The sequence below is a fragment of the Ceratotherium simum genome, chromosome 5, assembly GCF_057802395.1.
Source record: "Ceratotherium simum simum isolate JZ-2026a chromosome 5, ASM5780239v1, whole genome shotgun sequence".
Taxonomy (NCBI): Eukaryota; Metazoa; Chordata; class Mammalia; order Perissodactyla; family Rhinocerotidae; genus Ceratotherium; species Ceratotherium simum.
Genome location: NC_141904.1, coordinates 57,121,625 through 57,140,369, shown reverse-complemented (window position 1 = coordinate 57,140,369; position 18,745 = coordinate 57,121,625). Strand labels below are relative to the sequence as shown.

Genomic DNA, 18,745 nt, shown 5'->3' with positions numbered 1-18,745 from the left:
CCAGACTGAGGAGGAGCTTAGGGAAGAGGAGTGGAGATGGACAGTAGACAAGGGTGAGAATCAGCAGGGCTCTATCGGTCACGTGAAGAATACTTATCTTTATCCTATGGATAATGAGAAGCCACAGAAGAGTTCTGGTTTTGTTGTTGTTGTTGTTGAATTGAAGAATATCATCATACAGTAAAATGCACAACTCTTTAATGCACAACTCTTAGGTGTACAGTTCAATAAATATTTATATATGTATACATTGTCTAAGTATCACCTAGATCAAGATATAGAACATTTCCATCTTTTCAGAAAGTCCTTTCATGTCTCCTTTGAGTCAATATCCCCTCCCACCACAAACACACACACAGGGGAGCCACTATTCTTGATACCGAGCAATGGGCTTGCTCTGCTCGCCGTGATCTGAGCCAATTAATCACAACCAGTTAGGAATCGAGAAAGAAAGTTTTAATTCGATTAGCCAGAATAACTGGGAAAATGGCAGACCAATGTCTCAGAGAACTGTCTTGAAAAAATTACAGATTCTTGAGGTAGTTATATAGGGAAAATGGGCAGTAAGGAGGGGGTTTCCTTCAGGCATTGTTCCATCATTCCATTCTTCTGTCAGCTGTGACAGATACCTTGCAGATGTGTGTCCCACCTGTGGTCAGCCTCTTCCTGGAGAGAAACTCATAAAACAAAGTTTTAATTTATCAAGCTATTGGGGAGTACATACATAAGCAGAGGCCATAAATCAGGAAAGCATGTCAATTTTTTTAGAGTATGTGCAGAGCAGTGAGTAGTCACACAGAGGAGGGGCTGGAGCCATTTAGCATAACAAAATGAGCTCACTTATGCTCATTTACATTCTTTTATTACCATAGATTATTTTTGTCTGTCCTTGAACTTCATATAAATGGAATGATACAGTGTATACTCCTGTGTCTGACATTTCATTTAACATTATACCTGTGAGATTCATCCATGGTATTACATGTAACAGAAGCCTTGGAAGGATTTGACTCTAAGAGATGAAACAAAAACTTAAACTTTAGTAACAGCTCTTGTCTCCTGGGTTTAGTTGAAATTTGTGGTTACCAGAGTCAGCTGTGTAGTTGAAAGGATACTTGCTCATTCTTAACTATATTCTTATTTTCAGCTGCGGATTCCTTTTGTGGTTTTTCTTCATTGCATGGAAGTCTTTCCTTCCAGACATCAACCATGAGTGAATTGCAACACAGTTTGTTGCCAAACTACAGGATCTTTCTTATATTTCCCTGAGACACACCCAAGAAATATCTGCTCAATGAGTAAGAGGAAAGAAGAGCTCTTTGAGGAAAGAAGATGAGTCCGTGGAAGCAGAATTATTCTTTTAGCTGAAGCATAATGGAAGAATGACAGTATTTATTTATTTATTTATTTATTTATTTATTTATTTATTTATTGTGAGGAAGATTAGCCCTGAGCTAACATCTGTTGCCAATCATCATCTTTTTGCTAAGGAAGATTGGCCCTGGGCTGACATCCATGCCCATCTTCCTCTACTTGATACGTGGGACGCCTGCCACAGCATGGCTTGATAAGTGGTGTGTAGATCTGCACCCGGGATCCAAACCTGGGGACCCCAGGCTGCCGAAGTGGAGCACACGAACTTAACCACTACACCACTGGGCTGGCCCCTTCATATTCTTTTAATGCATCTGAATAGGCAATGGAGTTGTAGACTTGTATTACTGTCTTTATTCATAAAATTGATTGATCAGACTAATTAATCTCTAAGAGCCTTAAAGTTCTATGAATTGGATGTATCAGCTGTGGTTTTGTTGACTGGCCTTTATTATCTTTCCCTACTGCTGCTTTTCAATGGAAATATCAAAAAAAAAAAAAAAAAAAGAAAAAGCCTCCTAAAAGCTAAAAAATGCTGTGACTTTGAAGGCTCAAGGTACATGTGGACATCAAATAACATCTTTAGCTGGAAAAAAACACATAAAATTGCTTTGTAAACGTTAAGGATTGTTGTTACTATCAAGTCTTATTAGAGACTTTGTTCACTTCAAAGGTACTATTATTAATGATTTTGTTTTACTATGTGTGAATCCTGTAACTCTGACTATATACTTACCTAATTGCTTTATCAGAATGTGGAAATCTGTTATTCCTCTCTGTTGAAACATAGGGACCCTTCTAAAATCTCTGTATTGGCTTCCTGGATGATTATTAAGATATTACTGTTTCACTCTTGCATGAGCTACTGAGCAATGAAAATGACAGCTTCTCAGCATGCTTTTTTATATCTTCTTCCCCTTTCTTTTAAAATATAATTTTTTGAGTAAGTGATACATTCATGTGCTTTAAATTATAAAAAGATATAGAGTGAAAAATCTCTCCTACTTCTGTCTTCCAGCCCCTATTCCCTTCCCACAGGCAACCAATGTTGCTAGTTACTTATGTAGCCTTCCACAAAAGTTTTATGCAAATAGATGTATATACTTAACTGTATTTCCCCCTTTTTGGTACAAATATTAACATTCTATCCATCCTGTTCTGTACCTTGGTTGGTTTGTTTCTTTTAGCATATAATGAGCTTCTTCATCAGAAAAATGGGAATAATATGAGTGCCCACCTCATAGAGTTGTGAAAATTAAATAGATTTAACATATGCAAAGCACTTAGAAAATGCCAGGCATATTGTAACCTCTATACTAGTTTTCTATTGCTGCATAATAAATTTTCACAAACTTAGCGGCTTAAAACAATACCTATGTATTATCTCACAGTTTCCATAGGTCAGAGTATGGGCACAGCTTAGCTGGTTTCTCTGCGTGGGTCTCACGAGGCTGAAACCATGGTGTCAGCTGGGGTGCATTTGCACCTGGAGACTCACTAGGAAAGAATTTGCTTCTAAGCTTTCTCAGGTTGTTGGCAGCTGTAGAATTCATGGCAGCTTGCTTCTTAAAAGCCAGCGATGGGAGAGAGTCTCTGCTGCTTGGAGTCTCTGTCCTCAGGGAATGTGTAGGTCTTTTATTTTTTTAAATTGAGATATAATTCGTGTATCATAAAATCCATCCTTCTAAAGTGTATAATTCAATGCTTTTTAGTATAGTCACAAAATTGTGTAACTGTCACTATATCTAATTCCAGAATATTTTCATCACTCACCCCTAAAAGAAATTCTATACTCATTAACAGTCTATCCTCATTCCCCCCTCTCTCCAGCTCCTGGTTGCCACCAATCTTCTTTCTGTTTCTGTGGATTTGCCTATTCTGAACTTCATGTTAATGGAATCACACAAAATGAGGCTTTTGTGTCTGGTTTCTTTCACTTAGCATAATGTTTTCAGGGTGCATCCATGTTGTAGTATGTATCAGTACTTCATTCCTTTTTATGGCTGCATAGTATTCCAGCATATACGTATCTCCTATAGATAGATATTTAGGTTGTTTCCAATCCTTTGCTATTACAAACAACACTTTGATATTCCATTACAAACAACAATGGATATCCTTGAATAAACATTTTGAATGTGAGTATATCCTATAAGTTTCTAGAAGTAAAATTGCTAGGTCAAAGGTTTATGCATCAGTAATACTGATAGTTACTGCTGAGTTATACTATTTATATCCTGTCTTTTAAAGTACTGTTTGAGGAAGAGAGGTGAAATGGCACAGTGGAAAATGCACTGAGTTCTGGACTTTGTTTTTTCACTAACAAGAGGTTAACATAGAGCGGTTATTAAAAGCATGAGCTTTGGAGGCAGACTGCCTGGGTTAGAATCTTGGTTCTGCCACTTGCAATCTAAATGGCCTCAAGAAAATTAAATAACCACTCTTCCTCAATTTCCTTATCTGTAAAATAGGGAAAACAATATTAGTGCTTTTTCTGGAGTTTAATGAAACAATACATGAACAGTCTTATACCAGTGCCTGACACACAGAAAGTGTTTAATCAATGTTATCTCTTCTTATTAGCTTCCTCTGTGATCTTGGGCCACTATCTTTTCCTATTTTTAAAATGAGGAGTTGAACGGGCTTGTTTTTGTTTCCAAGTTTAAAAAGGCAATTGTGGTTCCTGTATATTTAATTACATACTATCTCATATTGTTCTTGAACGTTTCTTGTGCTGTTGTTTTGTCCATTACTGAGGGTAGGGGGCAACATAGGTTTAATACTTTTAACCTTTGGTTGCCATTGCTCCAGAACCATGTGCATCTGTGGTAGCTCCTCCTTTTGTACACGCCCCCCCCCCCCGGCCCCGGTCAAATATATATACTGGGTATCTGTATGCATACAGATATATAAACACACATATTGATATCCTCTGTATATCACTGTGTTAGTTTTCCTGAGATAGGTGAGATTTAGCAAATTTATGTCCCCTCTATCCCTCTCCTGTAGTTGACTCTTTACTTAGTCATCACCACAGATCCTAGTTTTAGATATATTCCCGGCTGAACTGTAAACTCGAAGGAGGTAACCATGTCCATTTGCTTCCGAGTTACATCCTCAGCATATAGCAGTGCTTAGCCCCCAATAAACAACTAAAAAATATTTCTAATGTTGAATATTAGTAATGTTAACCAGCTGAACCTAAATTGTTTCACTATCTACAATAATTGAATGTATAGTTAAAATTATATGTTAGAGCTTCCCAATTTTCCTATAACTTATAAGGTATAATACTGAATTCATTAAGAACATGTTTTTTAAGAATAAATGATTCAGAATGAAAAAATTTTTGTCCTCACAAAATTTAAGATTCATTCTCTGTGGAAGACTAATGGTTCCCTCTGGCCTTAGTTTTAGGTACTGTTTATCACCAACCGGTGTATTTGCCTTATACATAGGCTAGGACTTCTACCTTCCAAGTAAAGCTGGCTTTTGCTGAGCAAAAAGGAAAGCCTTAGTTGAGTAGTGGCACCAGTATGCAATTAGTTCCTATTTATCTTTTAATCTGATAAAAATGAGCTTTCAGGGATGCCTTTAATGAACCAACAAACAAGAAAGTTATCATTTGGAGACCTCAACATCTGAATTTCTGATCTTCTGTAGCCTCTTTTATATCAAGTAAAACCTTCCTCCTCCATTTAAAAGGTTACTTTTAACTTAATGTAGAATTTTGTCTCAACATGGCTCAGTTTTTTCATCAGTATTTTTAAGTGTGTTTTTACCTTAACTATTTTATTTACTAAAAGGAATACTTGTTTTACTTGCACTTTCCCAATGATTTACCGAGTCGATTCAAACGGGTTGGGTAAGCCGTGATTAGCTTTTCCATATTAGCTGTTAAACAGGGATGATGTTTATCACAGGACATAGGAATCCAACTCTTCTGTTGCCCTTGGGAATGCTGTTTAAGTAGCAGCCACTGGCAAGGCCTAGGGTTTTATTATAATTATAGGTTTGGTCAGTCATATCCTTGGGAGACAGCTGGAGTTGGAGAATAGAGATTTGGGTCCCAATCCTGATCCTGCTGCTTGGAGACTCTGAGCAAAATGTCAATCCTCATTTCTTCATCCATAAAATGCATAACTGTGCAGGGCTGCTGTGAAGATTGGGTCTTAGAGAAGCAGTCAAGTGCAAGTACTTTATGTCCGAATTAAATAGACCTGGCTTCAAATCCTGATTTTAACTTTATTTGTTCAATGTCTTGCAACATTTATTTTAAATTGTGCATAATAGTATCTCCCTGATATCTGTTGTTGTGAGGATTAAACGGAGATAATGTGTGTAAACTGCTTTGTTCAGTGCCCAGCATATAGAAAGCAGCCAATACTGTCTGTACTCTGCATAACCAACCCATCATAGTTTATGCTGACTAGATTTAAACTACTATTTAAAAGGCCTTCCACTTGACTGTCCAGTTGTTTTATTTTAAGGGAGAGCAACCACTTGTATATTTTTTAATGTGGCTGCAACGTTTACATTTTTCTTTAACATACATTCACTACGGGAAAACTGAAGACAGCAAAGGAAAAAAGTCTAAAAGCCAGCAGCTCCCCCATTCCTCCCTCGAATTCTCCAGAACCAAATCCTGTTAACAATAGGCTGAAAAGTCATATCAAAGGATCCCAGGTATTGACTGCTGTCTGGAAGTGTGCCACTAGATCTAACCCTTTAAGATAAAGGAGGTGGGCGGGTGGCAGTAATCTGTTGTAAAGATGCAAGATCCAGTGGGAATAGCAGGTCGCAGAAGCCGGGCCCAAGGCTTTCAGGTTCTTATCACTGTAGCCCATTCTCTTATCTTCTCTCCAGCCGTTTATAGGCACGCAAATATTTCACAAAGCCGGGATGGTCCCGCATCCACTGCTTGAATCCTGTTTTGGCTGCTGTGACTCGTGCGCGGAGAAACGAGGTAATCTTGTCCCAAAACAGGCGACGCCTGCGCTCCCAGAACCAGGCGGTCGCGTTTTCCTCGCCTGCAGTGTGGCCCAGGCGCGGTCCGAGAGCTCGCGGCTCGCCTTGAAGCCCATCTACCCCCACACAGGCCGCGGCGTCGAGGTCCTCGCTGGGCGTTGCGGTCGCCCCTTTTGGCGGGCTCGGGCGCCCCGAAGCTCCGCCCCCCGGTGCGGTCTATCCGCACCCGCGGAGGCGGGCGCCGCGCCCCCATTGGCGGAGCGGTCTGCGATGGCCCGCCCCCTCCCAGCCCCGACGCGAGCACGCTGAGTGGCGGGGGCCGGCCGAAGAACTGCCCGAGCGAGGAGCGGCTCCTGGGGCCGGGCGGCACGTTTGGGGCGCCCGCTTTAGGGCTCCCGAGAGGCTGCTGGGTCGGGCGCGCAAACCGCGGCCACGGGGGGAAGGGGGTGGGTGGGCTGAGAGCAGCTCGGCGGCCAGGCCGGCCCGCCGCCCCTTCCCCCCACCCCCGTCGACCTTGTCGGCAGAAGCTTCCCGGAGCTCCTCACGCCGGCGCGATGGCGACTGCTGCGGAGACAGAGGCCTCTCCGCCGACGAACGCGAGCCGGGAAGGCGGCGGCGGCGGAGACGATGAGATGAAGCAGGCGCTTCCGGAGCCTGAGTCCTCCCCACAAAATGGCGGCGGCGGCCTCAGCATCGCGGAGCCCGGCGGCGGCGCCGGGCCTGAGGAGACCGCGGCGGCCGAGGCCGCCCCGAGCTTCAGCCACGAGCAGCCTCAGGACTCCTCTGAGGCGGGCGCGGCCGCTCTGCCCAAAGGCCCCGAAGAACCCGAAAGACCCGTTAGGAGGAGTTTTCAGATCCCCAGGAAGAGCAGAGAAAAGAAAGGTGGTGCTTCCCCTCTTCCCCAACCCCTCTGTCTCTCTCCCCTCCATCTTTTCATTAGAACCTCTCTGTCTCCTCTTCCCACACCCATCCGAGACACGTAAACACGCATGCAGCGCCAGCCGCCTCTCCCCGCACTGCCACGGCCGCCAGCTGCTGCGCTTGGTGCGAGAGGAAAGCGGTGGAACCACGCTCCCCTGCTCCCCCTCTCCCCGTGGAAGTTGGAAGTAGCTCAGGTTGGAAGCTTGTCCGTAAGGCTGCAGCTCCCAGAGAGGAAAGATGGTGCTCGGCGCCCCTCCCTCCCAACCCCTGAAGGCACAGAAGCTGCTGTGTCCTCCTAAGGATGCTTCGGAGAAGTCTCACTGTGGAAATAGCCCGTGGCCATGGATTCTGGGGCTTTCTCCAAGGCCATTGCGTTCAGAGGACCACAAGTGCTTCTCCCTGTGGAAATTCTTCAGCTATATATGTGTCTACTTGAAATTTGCTCGATGTCAGCGTCTTCCCTTGTTTAGAAATCTCCATTAGATGTGATCCATGCACACGGCTATTTTCCATCACACTTCATTTCCATGTAGATTTTCCTTGTTTTTGAAGCGTTAGATTAAATAGTTTTCTCTCTTTTTAAATCCAAACTTTAGTTTCTTTTTTCTTGTATCTGAGAAGAATGGGAAGGTAGGTTCTTGGTGCAGTAATTTCCCTATGGAAGAAAATAGCGAGAGGTGAGCTTATGCCCAAGAGTCACCAGCTTGATCTTGCAGATGAGAGAACTTCAGATTTAAGAAAAAAAAGTCCAGTCTAGATTTTGGAACCAAGATGGGAGCAGTTACGTGAACTACGTCTACCCTTTTAAAGCTTAGTACCATATGGTGACACATTTGTAATGGAGATCAAGATTAGTATTAACCGTTTTCTGTTACACTATTTTTGACTATCCAGTGATTTAGGATATTCTGGATTTAGTCACTTGAAAGCCTTTTCATTTTACTGTGTGGTTCAGTTTTTCATGATTTACTTTGGAAAATAGGAATTTTTTTTCTTTGCAGAAAGCTTTTATTGGTAATTTGAATCTTAGTAACGACTTAGAATCTTGAGTGAAGCATGTGCTTCCTCTTTCTATGTGCATTACCAGCTCCATTTGCACAACTGAAATTGTTACAGCCTTTAATCAGTAAGACACAAAGTCAAACTGTTAATTTCTGTTTGGATGACAAAGCCAAGGAAATCCTTGGTGTGAGAAACCATGTTTGACAAAGATGAAGTTACCTTTTGTCCACCAGCATGAGGAGTGTTTCTAGAAATATCTTTTAAGTGAGTTAATGTAATAATATATTTTAGGGTTCAAAAGGATACTTGTAGAGGTCAAGGTTGTCAATTCTTTTGGTTTATTTAGTTAAGATGCATGGTATAGTCCATATGAGAAAAGTTAGAAGCCCATTCAGATGGGCTCTGGACTTTGGTTATGTGATAGGAGATTGAACTTTTTTCTTTTTCTTTTTTAGCTTGATAAAATTTTGAAGTCCTTTTTTTTTTTTTTTTATGTTTTAAGTGCCCAAGAATGTGGTTTATGGTACATCATAAGCCATGATGTACCACCTTTTGACTTGATAGGACCAGAATATTGGCCTAGAAACCATCACAGTTTGGTTTGAAATGAGAGAAGTCACCAGGAAATGTTGAAAGGCACTGTTTGCGTGTGGTTTTTTTTTAATTAGATAAATCCAGAGGTTGCTGTACAATAGACTTCATTTGAACACACTAAAAGTGGAAATAATTGAGGAATTAGGAAATATAAAACCTAGTTATTTTCTCCCCTGAGTCTGATGCTCCTTGGGGAAAATTTATATTTTCCATTTTCACTTAGAAGCAAAAGGTGGTTGCCTTTCTCCTGTCAGGGAGGTTGTGGGTAAGGAAAATATAGCACTGGACTTTTTCATGTTTAGTGGAAATGAATAATTTTTAACTTGTCTAAATATTTATACACTGAGCAGCAGCTGTTCAAATAGTGCAATAACAATTTAAATAGAGCTTTTAAAAATTAAATAAGCAGCTATTTTACCACCATGGACTTTATCCTGACTAAGCTGAGAGGAGTTAGTGCTTGGTGATATAATTTAATAGAAAAATTAAACTTTTTATTATTTAAAAAAATGCTTTATCAGAAACAGGGCAGCAGATACTGCTATTTTCACACTTCATCCCAAAATCATCTCCTCTTGGAAGGCTTGAAAGGTATCCCTTTATGTGTAGGCTTTGGCTATGTATTAGTTGTGGTCATCTGAGTCTTATATCATGAATATTAGATCATTTTCAGTAGCTACCTTTGCTTGAACTTTTCAGTATGAAAGGTTCTGTTGCATTCATATTTTAATATGGCAGACCTTTGCTTGTGACTGCTTTTCCAGTGAAATTTAAAATAAGGACTTGAATATTTTTGGTACCTTAAAGGTAAATACTATGTGAGTATAACTTGTTGACTCAAAATTCTTTTCTTGATCTTGACAGAACATCCAAAATACTGCTGTTCTAATTAAGTAATAATATTGGCAAACACTTTATAGTGCTTAATAAGTTGAGGCATTGTTCTAAGCAGTTTACATGTGTTAACTAAATCTCAACAATCCTGTGTGGTAGGTATTCCCATTTTACAGATGAGGAAACTGAAGTGCTGAGAGGTTAAATATCTTGCCCAAGGTCACACAGCTAATAAGTAGTGGAGTTGGGATTTGAACCTAGATATAGAGTACTTATCACTACTCATAAACTGTAGCAAGACATTTCTTTTTTATAATATAAGGATTTTAGTTGCTTTTGATCTGACCTATTAAAAAAAGGTGGCTTTTTTTTTTTACTTAAATTTAGAAATGTTTAGTATGTCTTCATCCCTGGGGAATTATGAGATTCAAAAATTATATTCATTTTAAAATGGACACATTTCATCAGTACTGACAGATTAAGTGACCTAACTTTCAACTGGAAGAGTAAAATTTTACTCTCTTTTTGTATGTTGTGTTATTTATTTGCTGGGCTATTTTCTATAGTGTAAAGAGGCACTGTTCTTACATTTAACCAAATTGTAGAACTGCATTTTGTCAGTAGATGTTTTACTACTTTTACTCTAAAATCGAGTACCAAATGTCATCAAAAGTAAATTAAAATTGGTAATTGTATTTGATATAATTTTTTCCTCCAAAGTTCTTGGGAAATGAAGTAGTCATGATTCACTTTCTGGAAAATGTTTATTTATTGGTTAATGTTTTCTGTATTAACTTCAGGATTAACTGCTCTCGTGCACCTGTGTCTCATGCAGGTGCGTCCATACTGGTCTAGACCAGGAGAATTATTAGTTCTCCTCCCCAACCCGCATCTCTTCCCACAAAATTTGCACTTGTCTTTTTGAAGACTTTGGGGCAAAGTCTCCTCCTCAAGGAAATTTGCGTGGTGTTTCAGTAGTCGTATATGAATGATTGGGTTCTAAGTACCGTAGATCACCATACACAGAAGTAAACCTGAGCAGAAAGTGTAGGCAGAATCCAGTCATCCGCTTAAAACATTTGATAGGTGCATATAAATTCTAAGTAATGGAGCTAAAATTTTCTTTGACCTATTCCTCAGTCCAAAAAAAAGTCAGCAGTCATATTTGTCCTTAATCTCCGTAGATCTCTGCCAGCATGTTCATTCCTAATTCTGTACTATGTTCAACCTTCCTTTAGAGATGAAACACCCATTCCTAAAGTATTATGTCTGTAGCAATTTTATTAGACTGAAGAAAAGTGATTTTTAAAATATGTTAAGTAAATTATTGTGAGGAACAGTGGATATTCATTGTATTTTAATCATTAATACCAGTAGATATCAGAGAGATGGATTCAGAGAGTTGTAGACCACATGTCATCCCCAGCCTACTCTTTGCTATTTCCTTTTCTTCGATGAATTAGTTACTTTGAATTGGAATGTATGTTTCATATTACCCATTTGTATGTTTTGATAATGGTCCATCTTTTATTTTAAAAGTTTAGCTTGTTTTTACATATATGTATATATATGATAATTTTTTTTACATATACACATAATCTTAATACAAACACAAAGATTGGCATTGACATCAAATAAATTAGTAAAAGTAATTGAGGAAAAATGTTCTTTTGACTAAGGAATAAAGCTACTATTTGATGACGTAAATTTTATGTCTATTCCCACTGCTTAAATATAATATTAAATTCTTGAGTATGTTTTGTATGCTACCAGTAATAAAAAATACTTAATGATAGTAGGGACTGGGAGTCAGGAGACCGGAATTCTAGTTCTGATTCTGTAATACAATCAGTTTCTTCGTCTGAATTATAAATCTCCAAGTGCCTTTCTAAATCTGTTCTTCAGTCCCATAAAACACATCTATAATCAGTTTTGTCAATAGGGAAACCTTGTGAATTATGATCAGAAATCAACTCATTAGCCATCTTTCTGACATGCATTTGATGGAAATCCTTTAAATAAGGGAAATTATACATTTCTTAATGTGTGGAAGAGCTATTGTTACTGCTATTGACTTTTATAAACTAAAAAAGGGTGTTGTGGCTTTTGATTCTGTTAAATGCATTAAAATGAGAAATATTTAAGGGATTTGAGAGAAGACACATAAGACGGTAGAAAGAGCATAATCCTAGACGTCATTTTTTTGTTCTTTTAGAGCTCATTTCCCGTGTCTGCGTACTCTATGTGATTTCCTGGTCTAAAATGAGGAAACCATTGTGTTCTTCCAGCTCTTGGAATGATTAGTTTCAGCTCTTATACACCCACCTTTTACTTATAGTTCAGAATATAAGATTTGGAGTTAGGCAGCCTGAATTTGAAGCCCAGCTGCCCTATTCATTAACCCGTGTAACCTTGGGCCAAGTTAACTGTTAGCTGTCTCAGTTGCATTTGTGAAATGGGCATAATGAACTTCATAGGGTGGTTTTGTTGATTAAATGAGGTAATGCATGTAAAGCTCTTAGTACAGTATGGGAAAAGTAGTAATGACCTACTCAATAATTAGACTCAGTAATTGTCAGAATCCGGACAACAATATATTGAATACTGACTTCCTTAAGTGAAATGGATGATTAATGAAATGTTCTGTTCCCCATTTGAATAGTCACAGGGTTGTGTTACTGCCCCAAATAATGGCCCATAATTAAGATTATGATGTATACAAGTTTTCTATAGAAGAAGTGACAGGATATGTTGATCAGGGTATACCTAGTGTTCAAAGGATTATTAAGGGTAAAATAGACCACCAAAGAATGTACATTAAGAACTTAAACTTGTTAAATTTCTGAAAGTACCATTACCAGCGCATTGACTTGAAATCCTTGAAAATAGTTACAGCATATTTTTATCTTTGTAGAAATGATAATTGGGAAGAAAAAATAGAAATTATAACTCTGGCCTAACTAGTAAAGCCAACGGAGGCATTTGAAATCTAAAATACCTAGGACACAGGTGTTTATTGTTAGACCTAAAATCTTGCACCTTTTTCTATATTTTCATTCACAACAATTTTATCATCATTGGCAGTCTACTTAAGTACATTTGACATGACCTTGGAACATTGCTTTGAAATGAAACAGAAAAGTGTTTTTTTGAGAATAATTTGAACGTAATTTCTATATAAATTTATGTGATTTAACTCTAATTTTCCACTTATGATTAGATTGATGGTGGAAATAGTGTTGGGGCAGCTTAACTAAGGAAAATTTCTTGTATGTAGACTTATAAAATTTCACAGAAATTTGAAGCCTTGTGATACTTTTTGACACATTTTAGATATCAGAAGTCATTTAGTTTAGAAACATAAAAATTGATCATGCATAAAACCCAGTTTTTAAAATCATGCTTGGCCCGTTTTGGATGTGAAAGCCTATAAAGACTGTTTCACGTACTGTTTTTCTTGCCAAGTTTTTCCCAATTTAGTTGGGAGCAGATAAAATGTTTTTTCTTACCACATCCTATAAAACAAATCTGAATTCAGAGACTGTATTTCTCCCTCTTTTTTGAGATTTGTTTTATATATTACTGGATTGTTGAATTTGTGAGACCTAATTTAAAATGACAACAATTATATTTTGGTAGTTGTAGAATATATTTGTATTCAGTAAGAGAAAAATCTTGACCAAGTTGATTCCCATTTTCTTTAGTCACTTATTCATTAATTCAGCTTACTTGGGGCCAGTGTGCACAGTTCTAGTTACTGGCGTATGGTAAAGATAGAGTAATGAACAAGGCAGATACAGTTCCTGCTCTCATGGAGCTTACAATCAATTATATTCATTGGCTACAAATTTGATTATAGGACACTTTCTGTGTTTTAGTAGTTCTTTTTGAGTGCTTTATTTTTTTTCCTGCCTACTTCTAGACAGTGTCTTGATTGCATTGTTAACAACTGTTGGCTTTATTCCTTGTTTTTTTTTACTATACGATCCCAAAGTAGTGGGAACCATTTGTTCGATACACATTCTGTTACTGAAAGCTATATTTTTACAGACTCTTGTAAAATTTACATGATTTGGTAAATGAATGGATATATCATTTGACATCATGTCCTTTAAAGCCTGATAACTGTACAGAAAATATGGTAAAAACAGCTTATTAGTTAGCTGTTGTCTAGTACCTTTAAGAGTATATACAAATAGAACACTATGTTTTCAGTAGTGGCCTAAAGGTAATTTAACTGTATTATGTATTGACTCTTTATGAATAGTATCTTGAAAAAAATTAAGGTAATAGAGGGTAACAGAAGTTCTGTGAATACTTCTATCTACAGTGAAAAATAAGTTCCTTTTTGGTTTTGGGAAAATTTATATGTATAGACTTGATGTTTGAAATTTATTAGTTAAACTATTTCATGTATAAAGTGGAAATTTGAGGTTCTTAGACCAGTAATCCACTGGTCCAAGAACAAATTGGGTATACGCCTTAAGTATTTTAAAAATTAAATGGACTGTGGAAGAGTTGGAGGAGTGGGCAGTAACAACTTTTATTGCCTTACGTTGCACCAGATGCTGTGCTTAGAGCTTTTTCCATGTGTTGTCTCGTGTGGCATGTGACATGTAGTGGTTATTAGGATAGCTAGAGTTCCCCTTTCTACAGATGAGAGAACTGAACTCACCTTAAGTGATTGATTTACCCACGGTCTCCCACAAAGCCGATAAATGCTAGATTTGATATTTGCATCCAGGTTTGACTCCTAAACTCCACGTCTTTCCATTTCACTAAGTTTTCATAATAAATGTCCTACTACTTTTTTATATTGGTAATATAAAAAGCCAATGGATGGAGCATATTTTACTCTAACTTTAGTACTAAAAACCAAATAGAATTCATTTCATTTTATAGACACCTAAAGTGTCTTAAATGGTTTTATGCTTTCACTTAATGATTTAAGCATTTAGTTTATTGAAATAAATGGTCCTAGACATACTACTTCAGTGTAACATAAAAGAGGAGTTGAGATAAGTATGTGCACAGGTTCTTATAAGAGTCTTTAAGCAGTTTATGTTGCCTAATGTTGGGCATCCCTAAAGTTTGCAAAATTGTAACCTTGTCTGCAAGTGTAATGCCAGATGCTCATTGCTGAAGGGATTGGTCGATGTAGGCAACTGGTCTTAATTTTTCTTCAATGAATTAATAAGTATGTCTTGCATATCACAAAATAAGATAGCCTTGATGCCTTTTTTACTTTATTTAAAAGTTATATTAACAAACCCACAAAAGTATAAGAAACTATATTTAAGATGGAATAATCTTAAATTTAATAATGTTTTTTATTTTAGCACTTTTTCAGCCATTAACTCCAGGCTCTCGAGAATTCGAAGATGTTTTAAATATTCTCCATTCATCTTACCTTGAACCAACCTCAGTAACAAATTTTAACTACAAACGTGCTTGTTTGATACATAATGAGCTTTTGGAAAAGGAGGTATGTTTTAAGTTGTGCTTATTGTAAGATTCTTCACCACCAATTAATAGCTTGGAATTTGTTTTACTTTCGTTTTTTAAAAAAATGCTAAAGTTTTTGGGAAAGCCAAATTATGGAAGGGAAAACAAGTTTTTTTTTTTGGAAAACAAGTTTTAAATGACATCTTTTTTTCCCTCAACATTGTTGACATAGCACTACATTTATCTCCTTTGTTAAATTAATGTGCTATTATGTAAAATAAGTTCTTTTACTAAAAATGAATCTTAAGCATAGGAATAGCTTATTGATAATGGCTTAATTGTAAATTAGTAACAAGGCTTTTTGCTGTTTCAAATGCATGTTAATTAAATGGAATCTCTAATAGTATATTATGTCTAAATTGGAAGATAATGAAATCAAATGTGTATTTTTTTTTTTTTTTTTTTTTTAGGATATGCTTAATTTTTTCCCCAATTACTGTCTGGTAGATGAATTATCTTAATATCATTAGTAAAAATTCTTAGTAAAAAGTACCAACACAGGGGAACAGTTAAGCATGTTAGTGAATTTAAGTTGCACATACAAATTAGAATATTGAGTTTTGATTTAAGAAAAGCCGGCGTGTGTAATTCTGAGGTAATACAAATGAGACTTTTAGAAATATTTGATGTGTATATTGCTTTCTAATGTACATGTAATACTATTAATTTTCTACTTTTATAAGTTGATTAACCCAGTGCTACCAGAATTTAGCTTTGAAAGGATCCCTAAAGTAGATGAATGTTATTTGCTCCCAGAGAAATTAAAGCCTTGGTAGTTTGATGTGGTTTCATGGTATGATAGGGATTATTTGCTAATTTTATGTGAAAATTTAATCTAAAGTTTCGTTAGTTATATTATTGAAGATCAGTAATGGCCTGCGTACTGCAAGTAAATCTATTAGATATGGGCTCCATATTTTGAATGCATGTATGTCTATTTGCTTGTATCTAAAAATGAAAGCCAGCAGTTTAGTGTGACTTAGAGTTCAGATGTACTTATACCAAGTTACTCATTTATCCTGGGAAAATGTATGGAGTACGTCTTATGTGCTTAGTATTGAGAATACAGTTATAAAGAAATGAAACAGTTTTCCTTGTCCTAATTAAGTTTATAGTTTAGAAGTTGGTCATTTAACAGAGATTTATTAAACCACCTACTGTATGTAGTGTACCACGTTAAGTAAAATGAGAGATCCAAAGATAACTAAAACATGAACTTAAAAATCTATGGGAAAGTTGGAATATGGTAAAATTTTAATAGAAGTGTAGTTAAAATTGATAAACACTACATGCTTATTTCACTGTATTGTAAGGGTAAAGAGCCAGTTATAATGGGAAAAAAAATTAAAGTACAGAAATTACAGAGAGGGAAAAGATGATTTCTACTTTGGTAGGTTTGGAATTTCTTAGAAATACAGTTCCTGAAACTCTTAGCTTGAAAATGTAATCATATACTAAAGAGTTGTTATAGATTTAATTTCATTTAGTTTACAGAAAAGCGAAGAGAACTGAAGTTTGAAGGTCGTTTAGATAAAGAACTTTCAGAATCCTATGCATTTTTGATGGTTGACCGATATCAGGTGAGTGAACCCATTTTATAAAAAGCAATTTGAGGATGTTTCCACTGTAAGTTACTACTTTTGCAGTTATTCAACAATACACTTGATAGTTATAAGCTAACATTTTCTTGATGTATAAGTGGAAGAAATGATTCAGTAGGGCAAGGTATTTCATTGTTTTGTAATTTTTTTCAGATGTGCCCATTTTTTCTCTGCCCAAACCTATTTTCTTTCCCTAGAATGTGCTTGATAATGAATAATTTTCCCTTTATTAAAACAGATTATCTTCTATATTGTTGATTATATGTGCTGGGAACTGTTTTTCCTTTTTTAGTTAAAGAGGTTTAGGTGGAGTACTTTCTCTTTACATACTTTACTAATTTTAGTTCTCTCTAAAAGGGGATACTTATATATATGTAACTGGCATGAATTCTGAGTATCTGTTACACCTCAAATAAACAAAAATGGATTCCAGCTATGGTTACATTGGAAGTGTAAGGCAGTTTCATATTGATATTTAGTCATAAACTGGCATATATATATAAAATTTCTGTAATGTAGAACATATATAGTTTAGAAGCTTAGATTTTATTTAAAACAAGTTTATAAATTATCTTTTCACACTTTTAATGTATTATGATTGCAAGATGAAGTGTTTTGTTTATTTAGGTTCAAAACATATGTGAAAAAGGATTACAGGTGGGCCAGTCCAAAATAACAATTCTTGGCAGTCCTTCCATGGGTAATCTTTTTTCTTTTTTCATTTATCTACTATTAAGTTGCCATTTAAAAATATATTATCTAAAAAAAAATATATATATATATAAAATCTAATTTTGCTGTAGTCCTTATAATTAAATTCATGTATACTTTGTCATGTTTCCAGAAAAAGAGACTAGTTTCAGCTTCCAAAATGTAAAACCAGTTTTATCCTTTGTTTCTGATTTTGCATACTTCAAATTGATCAAAGAGTATTTTTTTTTTTTAATGTCCTAGTGATTTTGAAAAATTTGATTAGTTTCCTGTTTTTTCTGGTTTTATTTTTGCTTTGGTTAAATTTCAACTATCTTTACTGTCATTACATTTTTTTAAGAGGTGTCATACTTTTTATCTCTTATGATTAGGTTAAATATTTGGATTTTTTTGTATTCGTGTCCTTATTCAAATTCTGTAATTTTTCCCTCTTTACTAGGTATCTATCTTTCTAGGTATGCTGATTTATTACAAGCTAATCCTTTGGAAGCTGGAGTAATGGGCGATGTTGTTATTTTTAAAATAATGAAGGTAATTTCAACTTTTGCATTTCGTATATCAAAGACAGCATTTGATTTGGATTCTAGTTGACCCTGTCTTTAAGAATTTAAGTTAAGAATCAGTGCTTGCTTGTGTATGGTATATAAAAATACTTTAGAGATTGGTTTGCCATCTTTGATCTAAGCTTACCGTGAGTTTACTTTCCTTTCCAAAGGAAAGAATGAAGAAAAGAGGGCAATATGTTGGTGATGTCATTTAGGCTAGTGAAGAATGTTGTGAATAAAATTTTTATTTCCTTGTTATTAAACAAATTCAAACAACACTTTTTTTCGTGCTTAATTTTTTCTTACTGCTTTAAGATTGGTAAAAAGTGTTGGGTATTACTTTATTACCAGGTATTAAAGGAAAAAACTGTTGTTATAGGTGATCTGTAGTCAAAGGAGTGTTTTGTAATGTTAATGTCGTATAGTAAATAATTAGGTTTAGGTGGACTTAAAAAGTTTTTTCTATTTTAGGGTAAAATAAAGAGTATATATGACCCCATGGGTGTAAAAAGTTTGGAATCTGTATTAAATAAAAGTGCTTTGGACCCAACACCAAAGCATGAATGTCATATGTCGAAGAATGCCAATAGAGTTACATCACTTTGGGCATACAGAGCCTATGAGCTTACTCAGGTAGGTGCTTGGATCCATTTTAGTGTTGTGACTTCATACCTGTTTGTCATCAAATCC

The 18,745-nt window shown here is 36.4% G+C and overlaps 1 protein-coding gene across 7 annotated transcripts in view; it reads left to right on the top strand.

Moving 5' to 3' along the window:
* The first annotated feature begins 6,670 nt into the window (after window positions 1–6,670).
* TASOR (transcription activation suppressor) overlaps window positions 6,671–18,745 on the top strand; it is a 49,284-nt gene continuing 37,209 nt past the window's right edge. For 6 of the 7 annotated variants that reach the window (XM_087431202.1, XM_087431201.1, XM_014793073.2 and 3 more), the window contains exons 1-6: window positions 6,783–7,224; window positions 15,033–15,178; window positions 16,686–16,778; window positions 17,427–17,499; window positions 17,950–18,041; window positions 18,527–18,688. In XM_087431202.1, coding sequence (XP_087287328.1) covers window positions 6,897–7,224; window positions 15,033–15,178; window positions 16,686–16,778; window positions 17,427–17,499; window positions 17,950–18,041; window positions 18,527–18,688 — 894 coding nt within the window. In that variant the 5' untranslated portion in view covers window positions 6,783–6,896. Of the gene's footprint in view, window positions 7,225–15,032; window positions 15,179–16,685; window positions 16,779–17,426; window positions 17,500–17,949; window positions 18,042–18,526; window positions 18,689–18,745 lie in introns of all 7 variants that reach the window. The other variant, XM_014793069.2, reaches the window with a different exon arrangement.